At 41.2% G+C, this 23,091-nt stretch overlaps 1 protein-coding gene across 2 annotated transcripts in view; it reads right to left on the bottom strand.

Moving 5' to 3' along the window:
* The window catches only part of LOC129731354 (transcription factor HNF-4 homolog), a 266,557-nt gene that overhangs the window by 98,658 nt on the left and 144,808 nt on the right, over positions 1–23,091 (bottom strand). For both annotated transcript variants that reach the window (XM_055691258.1, XM_055691256.1), the window contains one exon: positions 2,241–2,780. In XM_055691258.1, the coding sequence (XP_055547233.1) occupies positions 2,241–2,780 (540 nt within the window). The remainder of the gene's footprint in view (positions 1–2,240; positions 2,781–23,091) is intronic.

Below are 23,091 nucleotides of genomic sequence, written 5' to 3'. Positions count from 1 at the left end.
GGCAGCGTGAAATGCTAGTCCAGCTTCTACTCGTGAAAACCTGGTGGTAAACATACCACGAAGATTAAATCTGGTTTTACCAAACAAGAGGCAAGCCACAAAATATTGAAAGTGAGTTTTGTAACGTGAAAGGTTACTTTGCAAACGATATGTAGAGAAATAAAGCTAATTTCCTACACGGTATGCGAAACGTCGCGTACAGACTGGGAAGTCAGAGTTCCTGATGTCCGTCCCGGTTCAACGATATTTTTCACAGATGGTTCAAAAATAGGTACAAAACTGGTGCAGGAATCTTCGGCCCTGGAATTAATGTTTCAGTGGCAATGGGACACTGGCCAACAGTGTTTCAAGCAGAGATTTTTGCAATCCTTGAATATGCGAATGTGTGTCTGTCTAGAAAATACTAACATGCAAATATTTGTATTTTCTCTGATAGTCAAGCAGCGCTGAAAGCAGTTGATGCATATAAATGTACATCCAAGATTGTCTGGGAATGTATTCTCACATTGCGACAGCTGTGTCAAACAAACTCAGTAAATTTGTATTGGGTTCCAGGACAATGTGGCATTGCATTGGTGGGAACGAAAAAGCAGACGAACTTGCAAAACAAGGATCTAACTCACAGTTCATCGGCCCAGAACCTTTCTGCGGTATATCAAACTGTGCAGTGAAAATTGAGCTTAAACGCTGAGAGGAACAAAAGGTGATAACCAATTGGTTGGATGTCAAAAAGTGTTCCCAATCTAAAAAATGTATAACACCAAACGAGAATCATTCGACATCGGAACATCTGCTATGCGGTTGGTGTGCATCATTTAAACGCAGATCAAGGTTTCTTGGCAGTGGCTGTTTACAGCTCAAAGAGATTTGGTCTTTGAATCCTGGAAAGGTGATTGGCTTCATAAACCATATTTTACCTGACTGGGGTCGGTGCAGGTACCTGATCACTCAACAATAGTGGTCATTGTACTTTGCAGGGGACACGTATAGCAATTGACTGGGATATATTACAAAAGTTCACATCAATGGACAACATAATTCTAATTCCCTACAAAAAAAAATCTTTGGAAATATGTGGAATCAATGTAAAATTCCCATTCAAAATTCAAAATAACGATACAAGGAGAAAATAAAATAGGCCGGGTCAGCTAGTAATACATAATAATACATAGGACATACATATATTGCCGTTCTACCGATAGTTATTTTATGTCTATAATACCGAATTTCTTTATCCCACTGCATCAGAGCAAATCTGCCAAGGAATAAAGCAACGACATCGCGATTCACGACGCAAGTAAGAAAGAGATGCCAGATAATTGTTCACGAACTAAGCACGTGCGATGGAGGGTTGAAGCTGGTAATTTTTACAGTGCGCTTCGGGCAGCACACCAGGTCAAAACTGGGCCAAAATAGAGCGAATAAAGAAAAGTTTTGACAGCAATTAGGTTGCTTCCAGGTCAAAACGAGGTGAACTGGTGGAATAAAGAAATTCGCTAAAGAAACTTCATAGAAACTCAGATGCGAACTGTGCGTCGAACGACATCATAGTGTTAATAATAATAAAATTATAATATGCTAAGGTGAAGGTAAGGTGAATTTCTAATTTAAATTCCACGGACCACCAACTTGAACAAACTTTTTTCTGCAATTCGCTTGAATTAAAAAGCCAACTTTCGGTTTTTACACCACGATTATGCGCTACCTTCCACTACATCGGTTACGCGTGATCATTTTGACAAAATTTTATCGTTCCATAGCTAGCAAAGCAAAGCCTTGGTGCACCATTCCGTATCGGAACTCGACCATCTGTTTGTTATACACAGACTTCGCAGCCGACTGTTGAGTGTACAGGACAATTGCGGGGCTAGCGCTACGATCCTACTGACACTAACAGTCTCTTCCGAGACGAGACTCGAACCTACGACGACTGGCTTGTTAGGCCAGCATCGTACCTCGATACCAGCTGGGAGATCGTTCCACAACAGCATTCCCCCTAATAGACCGCTCCATGGACATAGCTTTGAATCAACTGATACTGAATTGAACAAAGCTCCGAAAACCACCAGAAAAAAAACCTTTCGACCAGAAAAAGCTACCATTAGTACATTGGATCAGATGGAGCGTTATTTAAGGGCAATAACATTCATTAAAAAAGAATAATTAAAGATTTTTCAATTTACAACAAAATTCACATTACTTTTTATCTTAGTAGCATAACGTTTGATGTAACATCTTACTTGGATCAAAAAAGACCAATGCTTTTATGCAAGCCAGTTCTGAATCATCTAGTTTTATATCTTTTATGGCACAAACAAGTTCGTCGATAATCCTTGATCCTATTCTAGATATATCAAGATTTGGGGCCACTTTTGGATCTGGACACTGCTTAGTTATAATACAGTTGTTCCCTAGTAGCAGCATATCTTCTAGATGCATAGAACGTCTTGATAAGCCTAACAGCAAGTGTTCTCCAGCATGAGCTCTTAGGAGTGCTACCTGGTCATCAAGTTGTAGCTCGACAAAGGCTGGTATAGATTTAGCCCACTCGACGAGGATGAGCAATTGTTGCTTCATAGAATCACATACATCGTTTATACTTGCAAATCGTTTACTAGACAAATCGCCGTCACCATCGTTCGTATCATCCAGTGCAGCTCCGAAATGACGACTAAAGTTTTCTGCTCGAAGTAAAAATTTAACTGATAAGCCGTTAGATGTATCAATTTCCTCTAAACTGGGACGCCTGCAGCTGATGCGATCTCGTTCATTTTGGACGGCTGTAATGTAAAAATAATATATTAAAATAAATGTAAATAGATATCGGCTGTGGCATAGAACAACTGCAGAAAAAATACTACAAGGTGTACAGCCCTAGGGACTGTATGAAATGGTGACGTAAGACAAATATAAATATTGATTTTAACTCTCGTTTAACATGTTTCACCAAGCCTGTTATACACCGTGTATCTCACACAGGTATACGGGCTCCACTTGCAATCGTGTTAAGGGAAAGAATAGAGTTGCATTTTCTACACACAGTCTTTTGCATCGAGTTGAGCGCAAATTTTGGCATTGATTTTTTATCCTTGTATGTTTAATTAAAGTAATTGCGTTAGACCGTGGCATGTTCCGCAACGTTGCCTTCAATAACTATTATACTTAAAATTGGCGAATCATTAATTGTATTTTGTACTTTGTGCTGTTTCGGTTCCTACAATTTGCAAATTGGCAGCCAAAAAAAATTTGAATGTAGAACGCGGAAATTGTTTTCGAGTATTTGGTTGATTCTAGTGACGAAGAAAATGATTTCGCGGAACAAATGTTTTCATACGCGAGTATGAAAAGGATTTTTGGAAAGATTCAAACCGGCTCTCAGCCTGGAAAACGGTAAAATATTGACCGCTGTGCTGAGGAAGATGCCATCCAGCGTTTTAACAATGTTTTTTTTCGGAAACACCGGTCTATACCGATGACCATTTCCGATACCGCTTTCGAATGCGTTTTACGTTGTTTTCGAAGATTAAAACAGCTGTAGATGCGAAAAATAATTTTTTATTCAACAACCGGACGCAACGGAGAAAATGAGACGAACATGCCTTCAAAAGGGCATCGGGATCGTCTAACTACTCAGAGCTGTGAAAAATCCTCGTGCGTCTCGCAGATTCTTGTGCACGTCCCCAATATTTGGAAGGAGTAAAAGACGAAGGAGAGAGGGATTTTCTATGAGAGAGTCAGAGATCGGGTGCTACTCGTTTTTTTGCGTGCAAAGCACACGGAGACTGGGAGACTACACATTAATTTCTAAAGAGACGAGTAAGAGCAGTTCGGATTGCACTGTACATTCGTTTTCAAAGAGACGAGTAAGTGCAGTTTGCATGTCACTGCACTCTTTCTCCGTCTCTTCCCGGAGATGTCCCTGTGCAATTGCTATGAAGGTTGTATTAAAATCTGTGTACGAGCCAGCAGGAAGACGCAAACGGACAAAATTTTCACACAGCGCAGGCATAATTAGGGATGCCACTAATATTTTTAAATAATCTGTGGGAATGCTGAAAATAAAACTGGAAAAAATTGGATCCTAAAAATAAGTAAAACCTTATTTGTTTTAATTTGTGCTTTATTGTAAACCTATTTAGGGTTTTTATTTATATATTAATGGGTTTACAATAAAGCACAAATTAAAATACATAAACACATAAGGTTTCGGGATCCAGTTTTTCGATTTGCACGTGAAAGAAATCGACACGACATTATTAAAGTGTTAATAATGTCGTGTCGATTTCTTTCAGTGAACAAAGAGACGCACAAAGCCCAAGAAATTTTCTGAGGTAGGAACTACCGTGACTGCGGGTAATTTCGCGCAGCACATTTTTCCGCGCACTCATCTTAAAACACTATTTTTCAACAGTAAATTTCACTAAAACACAGTTAATTTGTGTGCTTTACCATGTGCATAGCATGGCCTGCTATAATAGTACAGAGATTAGGCATGTTTTAGTAAAATTTACTGCTGAAAAACAGTTTTTAAGCTGAGGGCGCGGAAAAATGTGCTGCGCGGAATTACCCGCAGTCACAGTACGTCTTTTTGCGCTATACTGGGGTAAATTCTGTGAGGTCTCCAGAACGACACGAATGTGATTCGAATTGCTCTTACTCGTCTTTTTTGAAATTGATGTACAGTCTCCCAACATCGTGTATTCTATTCGCAAAAAAATGAGTAGCACCCGATCTCTGAGTATAATTGACATCTCCGGAAAGAGACGGATAAAGTGTGTTGTGACATGCTACCTGCACTTACTCGTCTCTTTGTAAACGAATGTATAGTGCAATCCGAACTGCTCTTACTCGCCTCTTTTGAAATTAAAGTGCAGTCTCCAACGGCGTGTGCTTTGCACACAAAAAAATGAGTAGCATCCGATCCCTGGTCAGCAGCAATAGTCGGTAATACTCCCGAGCGATTCGCTCAAACCTTCCAGGTTTATTAAAATAATGACATAGTTGACCAATCTTTTGAGGACTTGAGCTTTACGCCTCGTGTAGATTAGAGTACCAACCAAAATGGTCATCTCAAATTTCAAAAAAAAAACTATAAGTGTTTACCCTCCCGCAAAAAAACCCTTCAGCTCAATCGAAATTAAAATGGAGTGGCTCACTGGTTCACGCCGATACTTGCGTCATACGACGTGTTTAACCAAGGCAAAGTGCTTTGTCTTCCGGGGCCGACCGATTATGTCCGCATTCGAAACACTCATTATTTTCGTAATATTGTTACGAACATTTACTATCGAGCACAACAAAACAAACAACAGTTTGACATTATTCATCAAATAGCAACGATGCGGCACGTTGCTATCGCGTTGCCAAATTTAATAACTCGCTACTACCCGAGGTGAGGATTGCTATTTCCCAAACCAACATAGCAACGAACCAACGCCCGGTGCGGTTGCCGCGTTATGGTGGAAGTTGCCAAACTAGCTCTAGAAACCTCAATTTAGCCACTGGTGGGCTTGCTGCTAAAACTGTTCATAGGCAACACTGTAATGGATTTCTTCCAAGCACCATTCAGAATATAAGTAAATATAAAAAAGCGGTGCGATCATATATCGCATCAGCATAAAACGTCGGTGCGATCACCCGCTGCATCAGCAGAAAAGGGTATTGCTACCGACTGGTGCAATAAACTAATCGCGAGTGCGATACTTTCAAGTACCAACGTACGTCGGGTCTTCACTTCCAGATGACACTCCCAAGTCCGGCTTGGAAGCTGAATCATTTTAATCACCACATGACGACCTGTGCCATATCGGACAGGCAAATATGTTTAACACAACGCGGCAGTAGAATAGTTATGTCGAAGCAAAGTTACTAAAGTGAATTTTGTCATGTTGCAGTATTCACGAAGAAGCAACTATGTCGAAGTAACAGTGGAAGAATCCTAAACAACACAGTCCGTACGATTTGTGAAGGAAACGAATTAGTTCCGGAAAGGTGGATGCAGGGCCGGCGTTTCATGTGGGTAGTATGGGTAGTAGTGCCCACTCGGAAAATATCTATGTGGGTACTTACCCACACGGAACTATCGGACAAAACCAAAAAAAAGTACTGTTGCGAGCGACGAATTTTTCGATGGATATCGTTGAGCGAGAGGTTATAAATCTACAGACTTGTGTACAGTTGTAACGTTACTCAGAGAAAAGGAGTTTTTTTAGTTGTTTCATTTACGATAGAGTTCTAAATTTCAAATACGATAGATTCCTAATGTTTTGTTTTCTCGTAAAAATTTTCCATGCCAAATTTGAGCTCAATTGGACTTTGGGAAGTAGAGCCTCAAGCGGTCAAAGTTACAGTTTTTGATCGATAAAGAAAATGTCCGAGCTGGGAGTGTCTCTTGTGTTTTCTGGTGTAGCTCGAGGTTCCCAACGCAAAAGTTTCCATGTCCCTGAAATTTAATTTTTGTTTTTAGAACAAACTTATATAAAACAATATCAGTTCTTGACATTTCATGCATTTCTAAGAGATTTGCTATAAAAAAATCGATTTGTGAAACTTCAAGAACTACTCTTGTGCATTTTTAGGTTGGTCAAATATGTAAGACTTTCACGACTGTAAGTGAAACCCTCTCAGAAGTTCGATTAAGCTCAAATTTTGCGATGGAAACTTTTCGAGAAGACATAATTGTTGATTCCTAACGTTAGCATTGAAAAACATACTCAAAAAAGGCCGATTTTTCATGAGTTTACCTTTACACGCACTGACGAAACTACCAATGAAGCATCAATCATAGTAACCCATGAGTCAGATGATGGTGGTCCACGCCGAGACCTATCTCACCCTGGATGACAACAACTGGCAGGGCACTCCATATTTTATTTTTCCCACGAAGGAAGTGACTTCCGAGGTGAAATTCATTTCACACACCAAGTTTCCAAAGAAGGTGCTGCTGTGGCTGACAATCGGCGAGAAGCTCCGTACTGGCCGTGAACGGGGAAATTTATAGTACGAAGGGCCTGCCGAAAGTTGCGTCGTTTATCAAGAAATACCGTAGGAGCGAAGACGCGGGGCTCTGGCCCAATCTGGTGTCACTACTCGAAGCAATCGTTGGAGATGGAGCGGCTGAAAATCGATGCGGTACCCAGGTCGGCCAACCCACCCAACGTTCCCCAGCTGCATCCCATCCAGAGTTTCTGGACAAACCAGAACACCAACCTCAACAATCTTGCCGCGGAAATTGAGGAGGAATTGATAAATAGAACGAAGAAAGAACTCAAAAACATGCCTACACGCATGCCCACCATGGCGAATGTTCCGGTAAACTCTCGGAAAGCCACTCGCAAGGGCAAATGAGCCTATATAATAGCCTTCCATGGGAAATTGATGGGAAACATGACTACTGAACGAAATTCGAAAATCTAATTTCTCTTAAACATTCCATTGGCACCCTATTGTTGATGCACTGTCGACTTTTCGTAAAATTTTGTTCAGGTATCAGAAGGTCGTCTCCCCCCGGCTACGCCTTTGTCACCTATGAACCTTCCCTATTCCTACCCACTCGGGAAAATAATGTGACGCCGGCCCTGGGTGGATGATCACCAAATATCAATTATCTGTTTACGGAAATCTACGCTCATCGACGGTATTATTCAAATACAGAATCAATCGCCTTCTCCAGTCATGCACATTAACACCAGTCCAGTAAATTAGTGAAGCAAACGAAAATACTGCGTTATACGCTCAGCCTCAGTGAAGCAATAAATAAAGGCATGGCGAAAAAACAGTTTGTGTCATCAACAGTGATGCCCGTGCTTTATCGGTTAATTACAGACTAAAAAAATACAAAAAGTGATCATTCATGTTTATTCCGGTGCATTTTCATAAGAGTATAATCTAAGTGAATCGCTTAGTACCTATTTACTTTGCGTATTAAACACAAACTGAATCGTGGTTTCAAATGTCGCCAAGAGGCTACTTTATGGACTGTAAGTGGCCTATTCCAATTGATGTAGTTAAAATGATTTTATCAGCTACTTAGTGCAGAATGAACATTAGATCACATGTATTGCTGTATCGTTCATTTTTTTGCGCACGAGCAATTCAACATTATACACCAAAATGGTTTGAAAACAACGTATGGTGAAACGATTTAATTGATGCAGCATGAGAATAATTTTGTCGGCGAACGGACATCAATGTTGTGAAATAATATATATATATATATATATATATATATATATATATATATATATATATATATATATATATATATATATATATATATATATATATATATATATATATATATATATATATATATATATATATATATATATATATATATATATATATATATATATATATATATACTATATATACTATATACTATATATATATATATATATATATATATATATATATATATATATATATATATATATATATATATATATATATATATATATATATATATATATATATATATATATATATATATATATATATATACTATATATACTTTATACTATATATATAGTATATAGTATATATAGTATATATATATATATATATATATATATAATATATATATATATATATATATATATATATATATATATATATATATATATATATATATACTATACTATATATATATATATATATATATATATATATATATATATATATATATATATATATATATATATATATATATATATATATATATATATATATATATATATATATATATATATATATATATATATATATATATATATATATATATATATATATATATATATATATATATATATATATATATATATATACATATATATATATATATATATATATATATATATATATATATATATATATATATATATATATATATATATAAATATATATGTGTAGGGCAACTCCTGTTGGTTCGCACCTTGACATTCAAATTCTTGAGAAGAGCGTCAATAAAATTGAAACCGATCGCGCTCCGGTATCACATCTGGTTAATAGAAGCGATAGTAATACATAGGAAAAAGAGAAAGAAGGCCACATGAGCCTTTACGGTTGTCTTTGTAGACGGATAATTTTACAGTGCTGATAATTTTTATAATACAATATCAGCAACATGGAATCTTAATTATTTGGAAAGAGTTTGGAAATAATTTACAATTATTTAAAAGAAACTTTAGGATTATTTTCGTTTATCAGGAAGAGTAATATTTATTGTAAAATGGAGTACACGTTCCCAGAAAGAGATGCCATCCCAGAATATGACGGATCGGTAGACGAACTAGAAGCGTTCATTTACCATATTGAACATTTTGCCCTAGAAATACCAGAAGGCGTATCACATGCTTCACTGGTTTATATAATTTTATTGAAATTAAAAGGCAGAGCTCTGCCCATAATTCAAAAATTGGCTAATATGCCGTAGGCATCAAATCGAGAAAAACGCCTTTGAAAGTTTTTTATCGGTACAACATATTCTGACTGCTCATGACAACTTTTTTATTGAGTATGTCACCCTTCATATATGCTGTACCCTTGCCGTTGAGTTGAAACAGAGAAATTTGTAGAAAAATTCCATCCGCCACGTATTTTTAACACAGTAGCCGTTTTTTTTCAATTATAAACGAAAGGTCAGTTGACAAAACGGTGTACAATTCGGCTAATATCCATACGATGTGAATTATATCGTACTCGTTGGTGATGCAAATGGTTTTAAATTCAATAAAACAACACGGAAGCACAAGTGAGGATGAAAAGGACGACGAGACAATTGTTACGTGCGGCAATATAATAATATAACGAAAATATTATTATTCATGGTAATCTCACAAGCCACTTTCCTATTTTTTCTCATCAAATCCAAAATGAAATCTGAATCTTATCTTTATTAATAATACTCCTAATCAAAGAGCTAAATATCATTTTTTTAAATGTAAAGGTTTATGACAGAAGGAAACAGTCACACGTTTTGATCATTGGGTTTCGCAGTACAACAAATAAATTCTTGTAGCATCAAATATTCTTCGTGAAAAAGTCAAATTTGATGCAATGGCCTTACGATCGCTCACCTGTCGCCAGTAACCACCAAGCTACAACACACTTTCGAAAGTTAGAATAAACACAGTTCAGTAATAATACACTGGTTCGTGAACATGCCACAGGTTCAAATTGGATATTGGATATTAGCCAAATTCTCAATTATTCTGGATATTAGCCAAAATTGTTTCACGTTTGCTGCCTTCCCAAATGCATTTTTTGACAATCGGCTTCCGTAGGGACCTTGTTTAGGGTGTGTACCATCACGAGAAACTGTTTTCTCGATTTTGGTAAAAATGGCATATTAGCCAATTTTTGAATTATGGGCAGAGCTGCTTCCGCAATACATCGAATCAACGCAAACGCTTGGCCACAGGTTAAGCAGAATTTATTAAAGGAATTTGGAGAAAATATATCTATAGGAGCGGTTATTAATCAGGTAGAAACGTTGAGACAGGGAGTATATGAGACCTTCTCTGAATACAAAAGAAGAGTACTTGAAATTAAGAAACAAATCGACTCCTACGAAAACAAATGTGAGAAGTCTTGTATGATAGTGAGTCTCCGGTTACATTGCATAGCAGGGCTGCACGACAGTTTATTGAAAGAAGCCGCCGGAAGTAGAGGAGCGCTGAATTTAGAAAAGCTGCTGGATTACTTAGAAGATTACGAACAGGAGATCAAGCACATCTCCGATATTGAGAACCGGTTACGTGGCTTAGAATTGCTCGAAAAACAGCACGCCGCACTCAAGCATTGCATCCGAAGCAGAAATATTTTCTCAATCAACCACATGGGTACGAGTTATAGAAAAAGGGGGTTCAAAAGAGATAAGCATATTAGTCGCAGGACTAAAAATTATGAAAGATATAGCGGGAATCGTCCTAGTTATATCAATCACAACGCTCCTAGACATTGGCGTACTCAGGAGAACTATGCCAGAAACAGGCAGCACAATTATTATGGTCAGAGCGGATCAATGAACAGACGGTCCGATCACTCGTGCGACCGCAGACACCGAAATATTTTGAGTATAAGACATACTGGAAGGAGGGATACAAATTACCCGAAACAAGGTATAAAAGATCCGTTTGCACAAGAGTATTTTAGCGATGACTTCGCAGAATTGTGCCAGGACGTCGACTGGCGTATGTGCACAGATGAACCCAGCAACATAGAAATATCAGATTAGGAGACCGCGTGCAATCACATAAGAGATAACAGCGCTTGTGTGGCTAAGCGCGTCTATTACGATGTCAAAGGATGCTTAATGTTAACGCTGCTGGTTAAGCAGAATGTCCAATTTACGTTAAACTTGATCTTAGATACAGGCGCATGTACGAATATAATTAATGCAAGCATTGTAAACCGTTTGAATGTACCGGTAAATACGCAGAATTTAACCACTTTTGGAGGTATCGGCCGCAACATTGTGCGAACCTCAGAGCCGGTTTTGGTCCGGCCAGATTATCAAGACACTTTTGTTATTACGACAGACGCTAGCAATTATATATGCTATTGGAGCCGTCCTGTCCGACGAAAAATCTATGCACCGGCCGATCGCATTCGCGAGTCGTGCACTTGTAGGTGCAGAGACAGGGTATCATATCATAGAAAAAGAGCTACTTGAAATTGTATGGGCCATAGAATATTTTAAACATTACATTTTTGGTCAAAAGTTTATCGTTTACACGGACCACAGACCACTCAGAGCGATTTGGAGGCTCAAAGAGACATCTCCAACGCTGACAAGATTGAGACTAAAGCTGCAGGGTTTGGAATGCAGCATCAGGTACAAACAAGGAAGCGAGAATGTAGTCGCAGATTTTTTGTCACGTTTGTCAGATGGGACATGTCAGGGGCAAGCAGGTGCTCCTCACAGGCAGATAGCTATGATTACGCGCCAGCAGAAACGCCTGCTAGAGCAGCAGAAAAACACTTCAGATGAATTAAACGGCACAATACAAGATTTGAGTGCCATAGACTCTATTGCCAGACGCACCCCCCCGTTTCGAACCCCAAGTAACCCAACGCTTGAATACGACAGCCGAGCAGTGGATATCTTCAAGGTGCAGCGCAGCAGGCGAGCGAACGTTTTGGTATTTTTATATGAAGAATTGTGATGTCCGATAATGTTAATTTATGTGAAACCGAACACCACTCATATATGTATATAAAAGTAACCAACCCGCGATACTTACCGGTAGAGCTCGACGCTTCACGGGAGCTCTATCATCGGAGGCGGGGCAGATGAAACGGCCCCACGCGTCCCGTAGATGCCTACAGGGTTCCGTCACATTAGATGACATACTTAGAACCCCGAAAAGAGGCCGGTTTCCTACCGCATTCTTTTCGACGTTGGCACAGCCTTCAGCTGTGCGTGAAAGTAGGTCAGAGCTTGCTTACTGTTGAAGCCAAGTTTTCCGCTTGGCTTGAGTGACGAAAACCGCCACCCGTAAGCAAATTAAGTTAAAACAAACTAAGCCCGCGGTTGGATACTTGATATATATATATATATATATATATATATATATATATATATATATATATATATATATATATATATATATAAATATATATATATATATATATATATATATATATATATATATATATATATATATATATATATATATATATATATATATATATATATATATATATTTATATATATATATATATATATATATATATATATATATATTTTTTTTTTTTTTTTTTTTTTTTTTGTTTCAGGTGGAGGGGAAATTTGCATCCAAACCCCTGAGGTGACCAACCTCAGGGAGTGTGGGGTTGGTTTGAATCAGTGACCGGACCCACTAAAACCCCTCCAGTCTCCAGCCTATAATGCTCCCCGGGACCACCGCTAGGTATTGCTTCGGGGAGCGGCTTTTGTGCTCTGTGCACCCTCTTGGTTCTTTAGGTCTTTTTGCTAACTTAGCTAACTAACCTGGAGACTGGCCGTTAGCTAACACTGGCGTGTCGGTGGTCAACCTGTCGCCTGTTTTGCAATTCTAAAACTATTTGAGAGGCGGTGGTACAAACCGCCCTCCAAATGTTTGGGTCTTTACACATCCTCCGAACTAGGTTGTCCGGAGTGGTGTCTGGCCCGCTCACTACCATCATGTCGCTCCGCGCATGCACAAAACGAGGGCACACGAAGAAGACATGCTCAGCAGTTTCTTCCGCATCCGCGCACTCGGGACACATGGGGGACCCCGCATGCCCGAATCTGTGTAGATACTGCCTGAAGCAACCATGACCTGACAGAATCTGTGTCAAGTGGAAGTTAACTTCTCCATGGCGCCTCCCGACCCATCCGGATACGTCCGGAATAAGTCGATGCGTCCATCTACCCTTTGCGGAATTGGACCATTCCTGCTGCCATCTGATCATCGAGAATGACCTTCTGGTGCCTCGTATACCCCTTGTGTCACGTTGATCGAAGCATTCTACGTCCTCCTTAATGGTTATGCTGATAGGCATCATGCCGGACAGGACGCAGATTGCGTCGTATGACACTGTACGGTACGCGCTCACAACCCTCAGGCACATGAGCCTGTAGGTACTTTCCAGTTTACGACGATGACTGTTGGTACCTAACGCTTTGGACCACGCTGGCCCACCATACCTAAGTATGGACGAAACCACGCTGGCAAGAAGTTTACGCTTGCTGCCATATACCGCTGAGCTATTGGACATCATTCGAGATAGTCCTGCAGCGGCCGTTGAAGCCCTCTTACAGGCATAGTCGACGTGACTCTTAAATGTGAGCTTATCGTCAACCATAACCCCCAAGAGCTTCAAGGAACGCCTTGAGGTAATGGTGCAGTCACCGACTCTGACCACCGCCTGTTGCTCTAATTTGCGGTTTTTCACAACCGTAACCTCCGTTTTATGGTGCGCTAACTCCAGTTTCCTAGAGTGCATCCAGTCTTCGACCTTGCGTATGCAGTGCGCGGCCGTCAACTCGACCTCTTCGATCGACTCGCCGTAGACCTCTAGCGTGATGTCGTCTGCGAAACCGACGATCACAACCCCTACAGGGAACTTTAGTTTCAACACCCCGTCATACATGACATTCCACAACACCGGGCCCAGGATGGAACCTTGCGGTACCCCTGCGGTGATTGGGACGCACTTCTGACCCTCCTCCGTGTTGTAAACTAGTACCCGATTCTGGAAATAATTTTCCAAAATCTTGTACAACGACACCGGTACGTGGATGCTCCTAAGCGCGAGCGCTATGGAGTCCCAACTGGCGCTATTGAATGCATTCTTCACGTCAAGCGTGACGATTGCGCAATAGCGAATGCCCCAACTCTTACGCTGGAGTGCTACCTCTGCCGTCTTGGTGACAGAGAGAATAGCATCCAGCGTGGATCTACCTTTCCGGAAGCCGAACTGGTTACTTGCCAGACCGTTTACACCCTCTGTGTACTTCACCAGTCTGTTGAGGATAATCCTCTCAAGCACCTTGCCCGTAGTGTCCAGCAGACAGATAGGTCTGTATGCCGATGGGTCCCCTGGCGGTTTCCCAGCCTTCGGCAACAGCACCAATCTCTGTCGCTTCCACCTGTCCGGAAAGAGGCAGTCATCCAGGCACTTCTGCATGACTGCTCGAAATAGATCGGGGGCGCCTTTCATGGCCGTCCTGATGGCCAAGTTCGGGATTCCATCCGGTCCCGGTGCCTTGCTCACCTTTAGGGAGTTGGCGATCACGATGAGTTCCTCATTCGTAACCCTTACCTCCTCCACAACCTCGGCACGGCTGCCGTCTCTCACGGATTGGATGCCCGGCAGGTTGGCCGACCATCCCTGGTCTGTGTCTGAGATACTGGAACGTCGGACGTGAGACTCAGCAACCGGAGGCCAAGGATTTGGCTCGTGTCGTGGAGAGAGTCCCTCGATGATACGCTCCAGCATCGCTGGTGATCGCTCTGCAGGCGCCAACACGCCTTTGGTCTTCGCCATTACGACTCTGTAGGCGTTGCCCCACGGATTCGTATTGGCACTCGCGCATAGCCTATCGAAGCAGGCCCTTTTGCTCGCCTTTATCGCACTTTTAAGCGCCGATCTTGCAGATCCGAATACTACACGGCGCTCTACCCTCTGTGCATCGGTACGTGCACGTTGCAACATCCGTCTTGCACGGAGGCACGCGCTACGGAGGTCCGCTATCGCGTCGGTCCACCAGTATACCGGTGACTTACCATTCCTAGGTTGGCGGGTCCTAGGCATGGTGGCGTCGCACGCCCGCGATAATGTGGCAACTAATTGGTCAGCACTCGGGCGGAGCCAACTGCCCCCCTCGCGCTCTCTTCTCATTGCTTCTGCAAATACCTCGGCATCGAAATGCGATGTCTTCCACCCGCGGACGGTCGGAGTATTGGCTCTACCCGTCGCCTGCCGCCTCACGTTCTGGACTACGCTATAGCAGACCGACTGGTGGTCACTATAGGTGTAGCCATCGTCTACCCTCCAGTTCACGATCAGTCCTGGGCTGGAGAACGTCACGTCGATGATCGACTCCGCACCATTTCTGCTGAATGTACACTTGGTTCCAACGTTGGCCAGATCTAGGTTGAGCTTTGCCAAAGCTTCCAACAAGATCTGACCCCTCCGGTTCGTGCGGCGGCTTCCCCACTCAACAGCCCAAGCGTTGAAGTCGCCCGCCACTACTAAGGGTGTTAGTCCCGTCAGCTCCATAGATAACAAATCGACCATCTGGGTGAACCTTTCGATAGACCAACGCGGCGGAGCATAACAACTGCAGTAGAACACTCCGTCCACCTTGGCAACCGCGTATCCTTATATATATATATATATATATATATATATATATATATATATATATATATATATATATATATATATATATATATATATATATATATATATATATATATATATATATATATATATATATATATATATATATATATATATATATAACTCCTGTTGCCCTACCAGGAATTGTGATACGTCGAATAAATCAAAGAGAGACAATTTCCCCTCGCGAAATCACTACCTATCCTTATTACCCTAATGGCCTTTTCTCGGCCTGTCTCTATTTTAGAACACTTAATCTGAGTCTTCTGAGAGTGATGCGCCGTGCGCTGGCCACTCTATCTTGTTTAAAAACAATTTCGGTAACTCACTCCTCGCGCGTCGACGAGTTACCGACCCATCAAGTATCCAACCGCGGGCTTAGTTTGTTTTAACTTAATTTGCTTACGGGTGGCGGTTTTCGTCACCCAAGCCAAGCGGAAGACTTGGCTTCAACAGTAAGCAAGCTCTGACCTACTTTCACGCACAGCTGAAGGCTGTGCCAACGTCGAAAAGAATTCGGTAGGAAACCGGCCTCTTTTCGGGGTTCTAAGTATGTCATCTAATGTGACGGAACCCTGTAGGCATCTACGGGACGCGTGGGGCCGTTTCATCTGCCCCGTCTCCGATGATAGAGCTCCCGTGAAGCGTCGAGCTCTACCGGTGAGTATCGCGGGTTGGTTACTTTTATATACATATATGAGTGGTGTTCGGTTTCACATAAATTAACATTATCGGACATCACAATTCTTCATATAAAAATACCAAAACGTTCGCTCGCCTGCTGCGCTGCACCTTGAAGATATCCGCTGCTCGGCTGTCGTATTCAAGCGTTGGGTTACTTGGGGTTCGAAACGGGGGGGTGCGTCTGGCAATAGAGTCTATGGCACTCAAATCTTGTATTGTGCCGTTTAATTCATCTGAAGTGTTTTTCTGCTGCTCTAGCAGGCGTTTCTGCTGGCGCGTAATCATAGCTATCTGCCTGTGGGGAGCACCTTCTTGCCCCTGACATGTCCCATCTGACAAACGTGACAAAAAATTTGCGACTACATTCTCGCTTCCTTGTTTGTACCTGATGCTGCATTCCAAACCCTGCAGTTTCAGTCTCAATCTTGTCAGCGTTGGAGATGTCTCTTTGAGCCTCCAAATCGCTATGAGTGGTCTGTGGTCCGTGTAAACGATAAGCTTTTGACCAAAAATGTAATGTTTAAAATATTCTATGGCCCATACAATTTCAAGTAGCTCTTTTTCTATGATATGATACCCTGTCTCTGCACCTACAAGTGCACGACTCGCGAATGCGATCGGCCGGTGCATAGATTTTTCGTCGGGCAGGACGGCTCCAATAGCATATATAATTGCTAGCGTCTGTCGTAATAACAAAAGTGTCTTGATAATCTGGCCGGACCAAAACCGGCTCTGAGGTTCGCACAATGTTGCGGCCGATACCTCCAAAAGTGGTTAAATTCTGCGTATTTACCGGTACATTCAAACGGTTTACAATGCTTGCATTAATTATATTCGTACATGCGCCTGTATCTAAGATCAAGTTTAACGTAAATTGGACATTCTGCTTAACCAGCAGCGTTAACATTAAGCATCCTTTGACATCGTAATAGACGCGCTTAGCCACACAAGCGCTGTTATCTCTTATGTGATTGAACGCGGACTCCCACTCTGATATTTCTATGTTGCTGGGTTCATCTGTGCACATACGCCAGTCGACGTCCTGGCACAATTCTGCGAAGTCATCGCTGAAATACTCTTGTGCAAACGGATCTTTTATACCTTGTTTCGGGTAATTTGTATCCCTTCTTCCAGAATGTCTTATACTCAAAATATTTCGGTGTCTGCGGTCGCACGAGTGATCGGACCGTCTGTTCATTGATCCGCTCTGACCATAATAATTGTGCTGCCTGTTTTTGGCATAGTTCTCCTGAGTACGCCAATGTCTAGGAGCGTTGTGATTGATATAACTAGGACGATTCCCGCTATATCTTTCATAATTTCTAGTCCTGCGACTAATATGCTTATCTCTTTTGAACCCCCTTTTTCTATAACTCGTACCCATGTGGTTGATTGAGAAAATATTTCTGCTTCGAATACAATGCTTGAGTGCGGCGTGCTGTTTTTCGAGCAATTCTAAGCCACGTAACCGGTTCTCAATATCGGAGATATGCTTGATCTCCTGTTCGTAATCTTCTAAGTAATCCAGCAGCTTTTCTAAATTCAGCGCTCCTCTACTTCCGGCGGCTTCTTTCAATAAACTGTCGTGCAGCCCTGCTATGCAATGTAACCGGAGACTCACTATCATACAAGACTTCTCACATTTGTTTTCGTAGGAGTCGATTTGTTTCTTAATTTCAAGTACTCTTCTTTTGTATTCAGAGAAGGTCTCATATACTCCCTGTCTCAACGTTTCTACCTGATTAATTACCGCTCCTATAGATATATTTTCTCCAAATTCCTTTAATAAATTCTGCTTAACCTGTGGCCAAGCGTTTGCGTTGATTCGATGTATTGCGGAAGCAGCTCTGCCTTTTAATTTCAATAAAATTATATAAACCAGTGAAGCATGTGATACGCCTTCTGGTATTTCTAGGGCAAAATGTTCAATATGGTAAATGAACGCTTCTAGTTCGTCTACCGATCCGTCATATTCTGGGATGGCATCTCTTTCTGGAACGTGTACTCCATTTTACAATAAATATTACTCTTCCTGATAAACGAAAATAATCCTAAAGTTTCTTTTAAATAATTGTAAATTATTTCCAAACTCTTTCCAAATAATTAAGATTCCATGTTGCTGATATTGTATTATAAAAATTATTAGCAATGTAAAATTATCCGACTACAAAGACAACCGTAAAGGCTCATGTGGCCTTCTTTCTCTTTTTCCTATGAATCACTATCGCTTCTATTAACCAGATGTGATACCGGAGCGCGATCGGTTTCAATTTTATTGACGCTCTTTTCAAGAATTTGAATGTCAAGGTGCGAACCATTTGGCGCTGACACTTCAACGTTTATTTTTATTCATTAAATAAATAATTTTAGGTTTTAATAGATCAAACGACTGTTGAAATAATCATTTTTATTTAGTGTAATTAAACCCATTTTACAACTAATCAAAAGTTGTAAATGTTTACATCAGACGGCGTAAGGTGCCATTCCTTTTTCATGAAATCATTTTTTAACCACGTAAGCTAAAATTCAACCCGCTTGCCATGCGCCGTAGCCTTGGCCGTGAATTTACACAGCTGATCACAATACCTAGAGACCTGCCTTAATGTACATACGTGACGTCATCCCCCAGACAATAACGAACCGTGGAAAGAAAAGAGACAGTCTAATAAAACCAAATTAGAACAACTGTCTGAAGTTAACCCGTACTTATTGATATCTCACGAGCGCGCTATTCGCTCTCGCGCTCTTATACGGGGTTCTCGCGATCTTCTGTGCACTATGTTATAATATGCCTAACAGGTTACAAACACCTATGTACGTACAAATGTCCTACTGCAAATTATCATACGTCATAATCGCAGTCATTAAAACGCGGAAGAGAACACATTAAAAAAAAAAGCTTTAGTCATAATCGTAACCGTTGAAGTTATTTACGGGCGCGAGCTATCTTTCTCAGTAACAGTAACAGTAAACAGTAGCAGAAAAATAAAAAATACAATGGCGATAGTCAGGGCCGGATTTACGATTGTGGGGGCCCGGGGCCCAGTTATAGTGCGGGGCCCCTAAAAAAAAACCATTTTTTTATCGTACGAGGTAAAAACATTTATTTGCTATTGAAAAATTACCAAAAATTTGTTAGAATTTTCTCTTAAGCCCTATTTAGAGTTCCAAGCGAGGTGAAAATCTCATGCAAAACGTTCATTTTTTCACGCTCGTGAAAAATGCAACCTGCAAAAATTTCACTTCGCTTGGAACTGTAAACAAATTCGATCCAGCGAAATCAAAGGTTGTGGATCTCATCTTTTTCACTTGTGTTTATTTTTTTCCCGGATGCAAACGCTAGTGAAAAAAGCAGCAGCAAGCGAAAACTTGCGTGCGTTTCTATTCTGTCAGTTGCAGCCAATTTTCACTTCGCTCGGAGTGTAAACTCGTGAGTTTCGCTCCACTTAAACTGTAAACTGCAGACTGGTGAAATACCTGCGTGTAGAGCGGGGGCCTAGTGTGGTTGGTAACGTCTCTGCCAACCACGCTTGACGCCTAGGGTTCGAATCCCACCGCCGACATAGACATCCACTCACAACCAACCCAACTGGTCTAGATTCAATCCTAGCCGACACCGGGAGATTTTCTGAGGCGAAAAATCTCTGGGATCACGCCTTCCATCGCATGAGGAAGTAAAGCCGTTGGCGCCGGTCCGTTAATAAACGGGTCGTGAGTTAGGGTCCTGGGTGTGGAGTCGCCTCCCTGGGCGTCGGTGATTGGCCACAACAGTGGCGGAACTAGACCGACGGAAAATAAGCGAGAATAAAAAAAAAAAAAAAGAAATACCTGCGTGTTCCACAAACGGGTTTTCACGACAGATTTCGCAAGCGAAAATTTACGCTTTTTCACTTGTCAAATGTTTCACTTCGCTTGGAACTGTAAACTATGCTTTACGAGTTTTTTTTGCAGAAAACTTATTGATTAAATAATCAACATTCAACTCTTTCAGTATACTCGTACTCGAAACTTAATAATGCTAAGTTTGACTGTCTTTCATTATTCACAGTGGTACGCACTGTGCGGTATTTTTAATAAGTTTAATCTTCGATTTTTGTTCTTGATACCTAAAAATAAACTACCGCAATTTGAAAAAATTGCGATCCACAGGCGAAAATTTGCACACAATTTGAGAAAGACTGCGCAAATATAAGACGACTCTGACAATAATAGAAACTAGGAAAAATACTACGCACATCTGCAGGTCAATAAAATCTGCACACGAACTCAGAAAATCTGCATTTTGCAAAGCACATTTGGTATCCCTGATTCGGACAAGTTAGTAAAAGCAATGCATTAAAAACTCGTGGGTTATTTTCTTTCTCTGCTTCACTTCCCATGTGCGTTGGTTCGATTCAAATGGTGTGTTAATGTGTGTCATTCCAAGAGAATCCAAGGTGAACTCTTATGGATGTAGTTGTGATATTGGCGCTCGCGAAAAAATAAAACTGAAGGAAAGTGTCAGATTGAAATGTTCTGTTCAAATTTTCTTACTGTAAATCAAACTTTTGATTGAATCTCATTTTTTAAAAAAGAAAAAATCTTTTTCTTGATTTGTGGGGGCCCCAAAAATGTGGAGGCCCGGGGCCCCCCCATAAATCCGGCTCTGGCGATAGTGAAAAATGCAACAATAACAGTAAACAGCAACAGAAAAAAAACAATTTAAACATTTTCAAATTTCGCAAAAAAAAAATTTGAATATTCTTTTAATAGGGTGAGGGACGTCAGGGGTTTTCTTCGTCTTCTTGCTTCATTCTAATGAGAAATATATGACGAAGAAAACCCCTGCCGAAGTAGTCCCCCACCCTACATCAAGTTTAGTTTTTGGTTTTTGGTGACATCATAATATACATTCCACAAATTCAAAATTAAATATATTTTGACAAATGCAATCAGATCATTCCGAGTCGAACAACCAAGCGCATCGGTTGTGTTTATCGGTCGTCTCGATATATTCGCAAAAAGTAATCGAACAAAAGGCATCGCTTGCCCGGTCCCGGTCTAACGAGTGCTGTGCAGTGCAAAATAATTCCGCTTTGAAGGTCATCCGCTATTGTTTGCTTTGTTGCTGCGTAGTTGCGCCGCCGCTGATGAACCGAACGTTTCGGTGTTTAGCTGTGTTGAAGACAACCAGAGCTACAAACAAAGAAGAAAGTGTAAATCCGCACAGCTGCCGGCTGCCGGCTGCTGCACCCAACGATTGCGTGACCACATTGTCGAAGACAACTGGAGCATCGCTTGAAATCAAAGGAAAGGTACGTGTTTCTTGTCGGTGTTAGGGCGCTAGCCTTAGCACAATGGAAGTGGATACCTCACTCCCCGATCCTCCGACACCGAACCCTCCTGACCCTGTCCCTCCTGCTCCTTCCCCCGCTGTCCACTCTTCAGTTCCCCCTCGTGCCAGGCTCTACCTTGACGAAACAGCAGGTTCACGTTTCGTTGTATATTTCCGGCCAAAAGCAGGACCTAAGTCGAAATCCCAGAACATTATACAAATTTCGAAAGACCTGACGTCACGCTTCAAGGCCGTGACTGAAATAATCAAGGTTAGACCAAACAAGCTCCGTGTTGTGGTCAATGACCTGAAACAGGCCAACGATATAGCTTGTTTCGAGCTCTTTACTCGGGAGTATCGCGTATATATACCGGCCCGAGTCGTGGAGATCGACGGCGTCGTGACCGATCCGAGTTTGTCCGTCGAGTGCCTCTTGAAGGATGCTGTAGGCTGTTTTAAAAACAGCAGCCTTCCTGAGGTTAAAGTATTAGAGGTTAAACAATTGCGATCTGTGTTGCTCGTCGGCGACAAAAAAGTATACACTCCGTCGGACTCGTTTCGTGTCACGTTCGCCGGGTCTGCATTGCCGAGCCACGTCTTGATGCACCGGGTTCGTCTTCCTGTGCGCTTATTTGTGCCCCGTTTAATGAACTGCACCAATTGCAACGATTCCTGTAGTGTGAATGCTGAAAAATGTATCCACTGCGGGAGAATCAGCATGAGCTCTCCACATGCGCGGTGTACATGCAGCGCAAGGATAAATTAAAACCGGTCTCTCAAAGAGCGTTCAAAGCGTTCTTACGCTGATATGCTCAAGAAGACCACGACTACTTCTACCATAACAGCGAACCCCTTTGATCTGTTGTCTTCAGATGAAACCGACTCTGACGAACCACTAGAGGGAACTTCTTTTGCCAATCCTGGGGAGTCTAGAAAGAGGAAAAACCTTTCCTTGATTTTAATATTATTCGCCTTGATCGAGACACCCCATATGGAGGAGTACTTTTAGGGATTAAAAAGTGCTATTCTTTCTATCGTATTAACCTCCCCTCGATTCCAGGCATCGAAGTTGTCGCATGTCAAATGACAATACAAGGTAAAGAGCTTTGTATTGCCTCAATATATGTTCCTCCCAGAGCACAGGTTGGGCAACGGCTGCTCTCTGATTTAATAGAACTTCTTCCCTCGCCACGTTTGATTTTGGGAGACTTCAACTC

Source organism: Wyeomyia smithii, chromosome 3 (assembly GCF_029784165.1).
Source record: "Wyeomyia smithii strain HCP4-BCI-WySm-NY-G18 chromosome 3, ASM2978416v1, whole genome shotgun sequence".
Lineage (NCBI taxonomy): Eukaryota > Metazoa > Arthropoda > Insecta > Diptera > Culicidae > Wyeomyia > Wyeomyia smithii.
The sequence above is the reverse complement of the archived record's forward strand: the minus strand, read 5'-3'. Positions and strand labels throughout refer to the sequence as shown.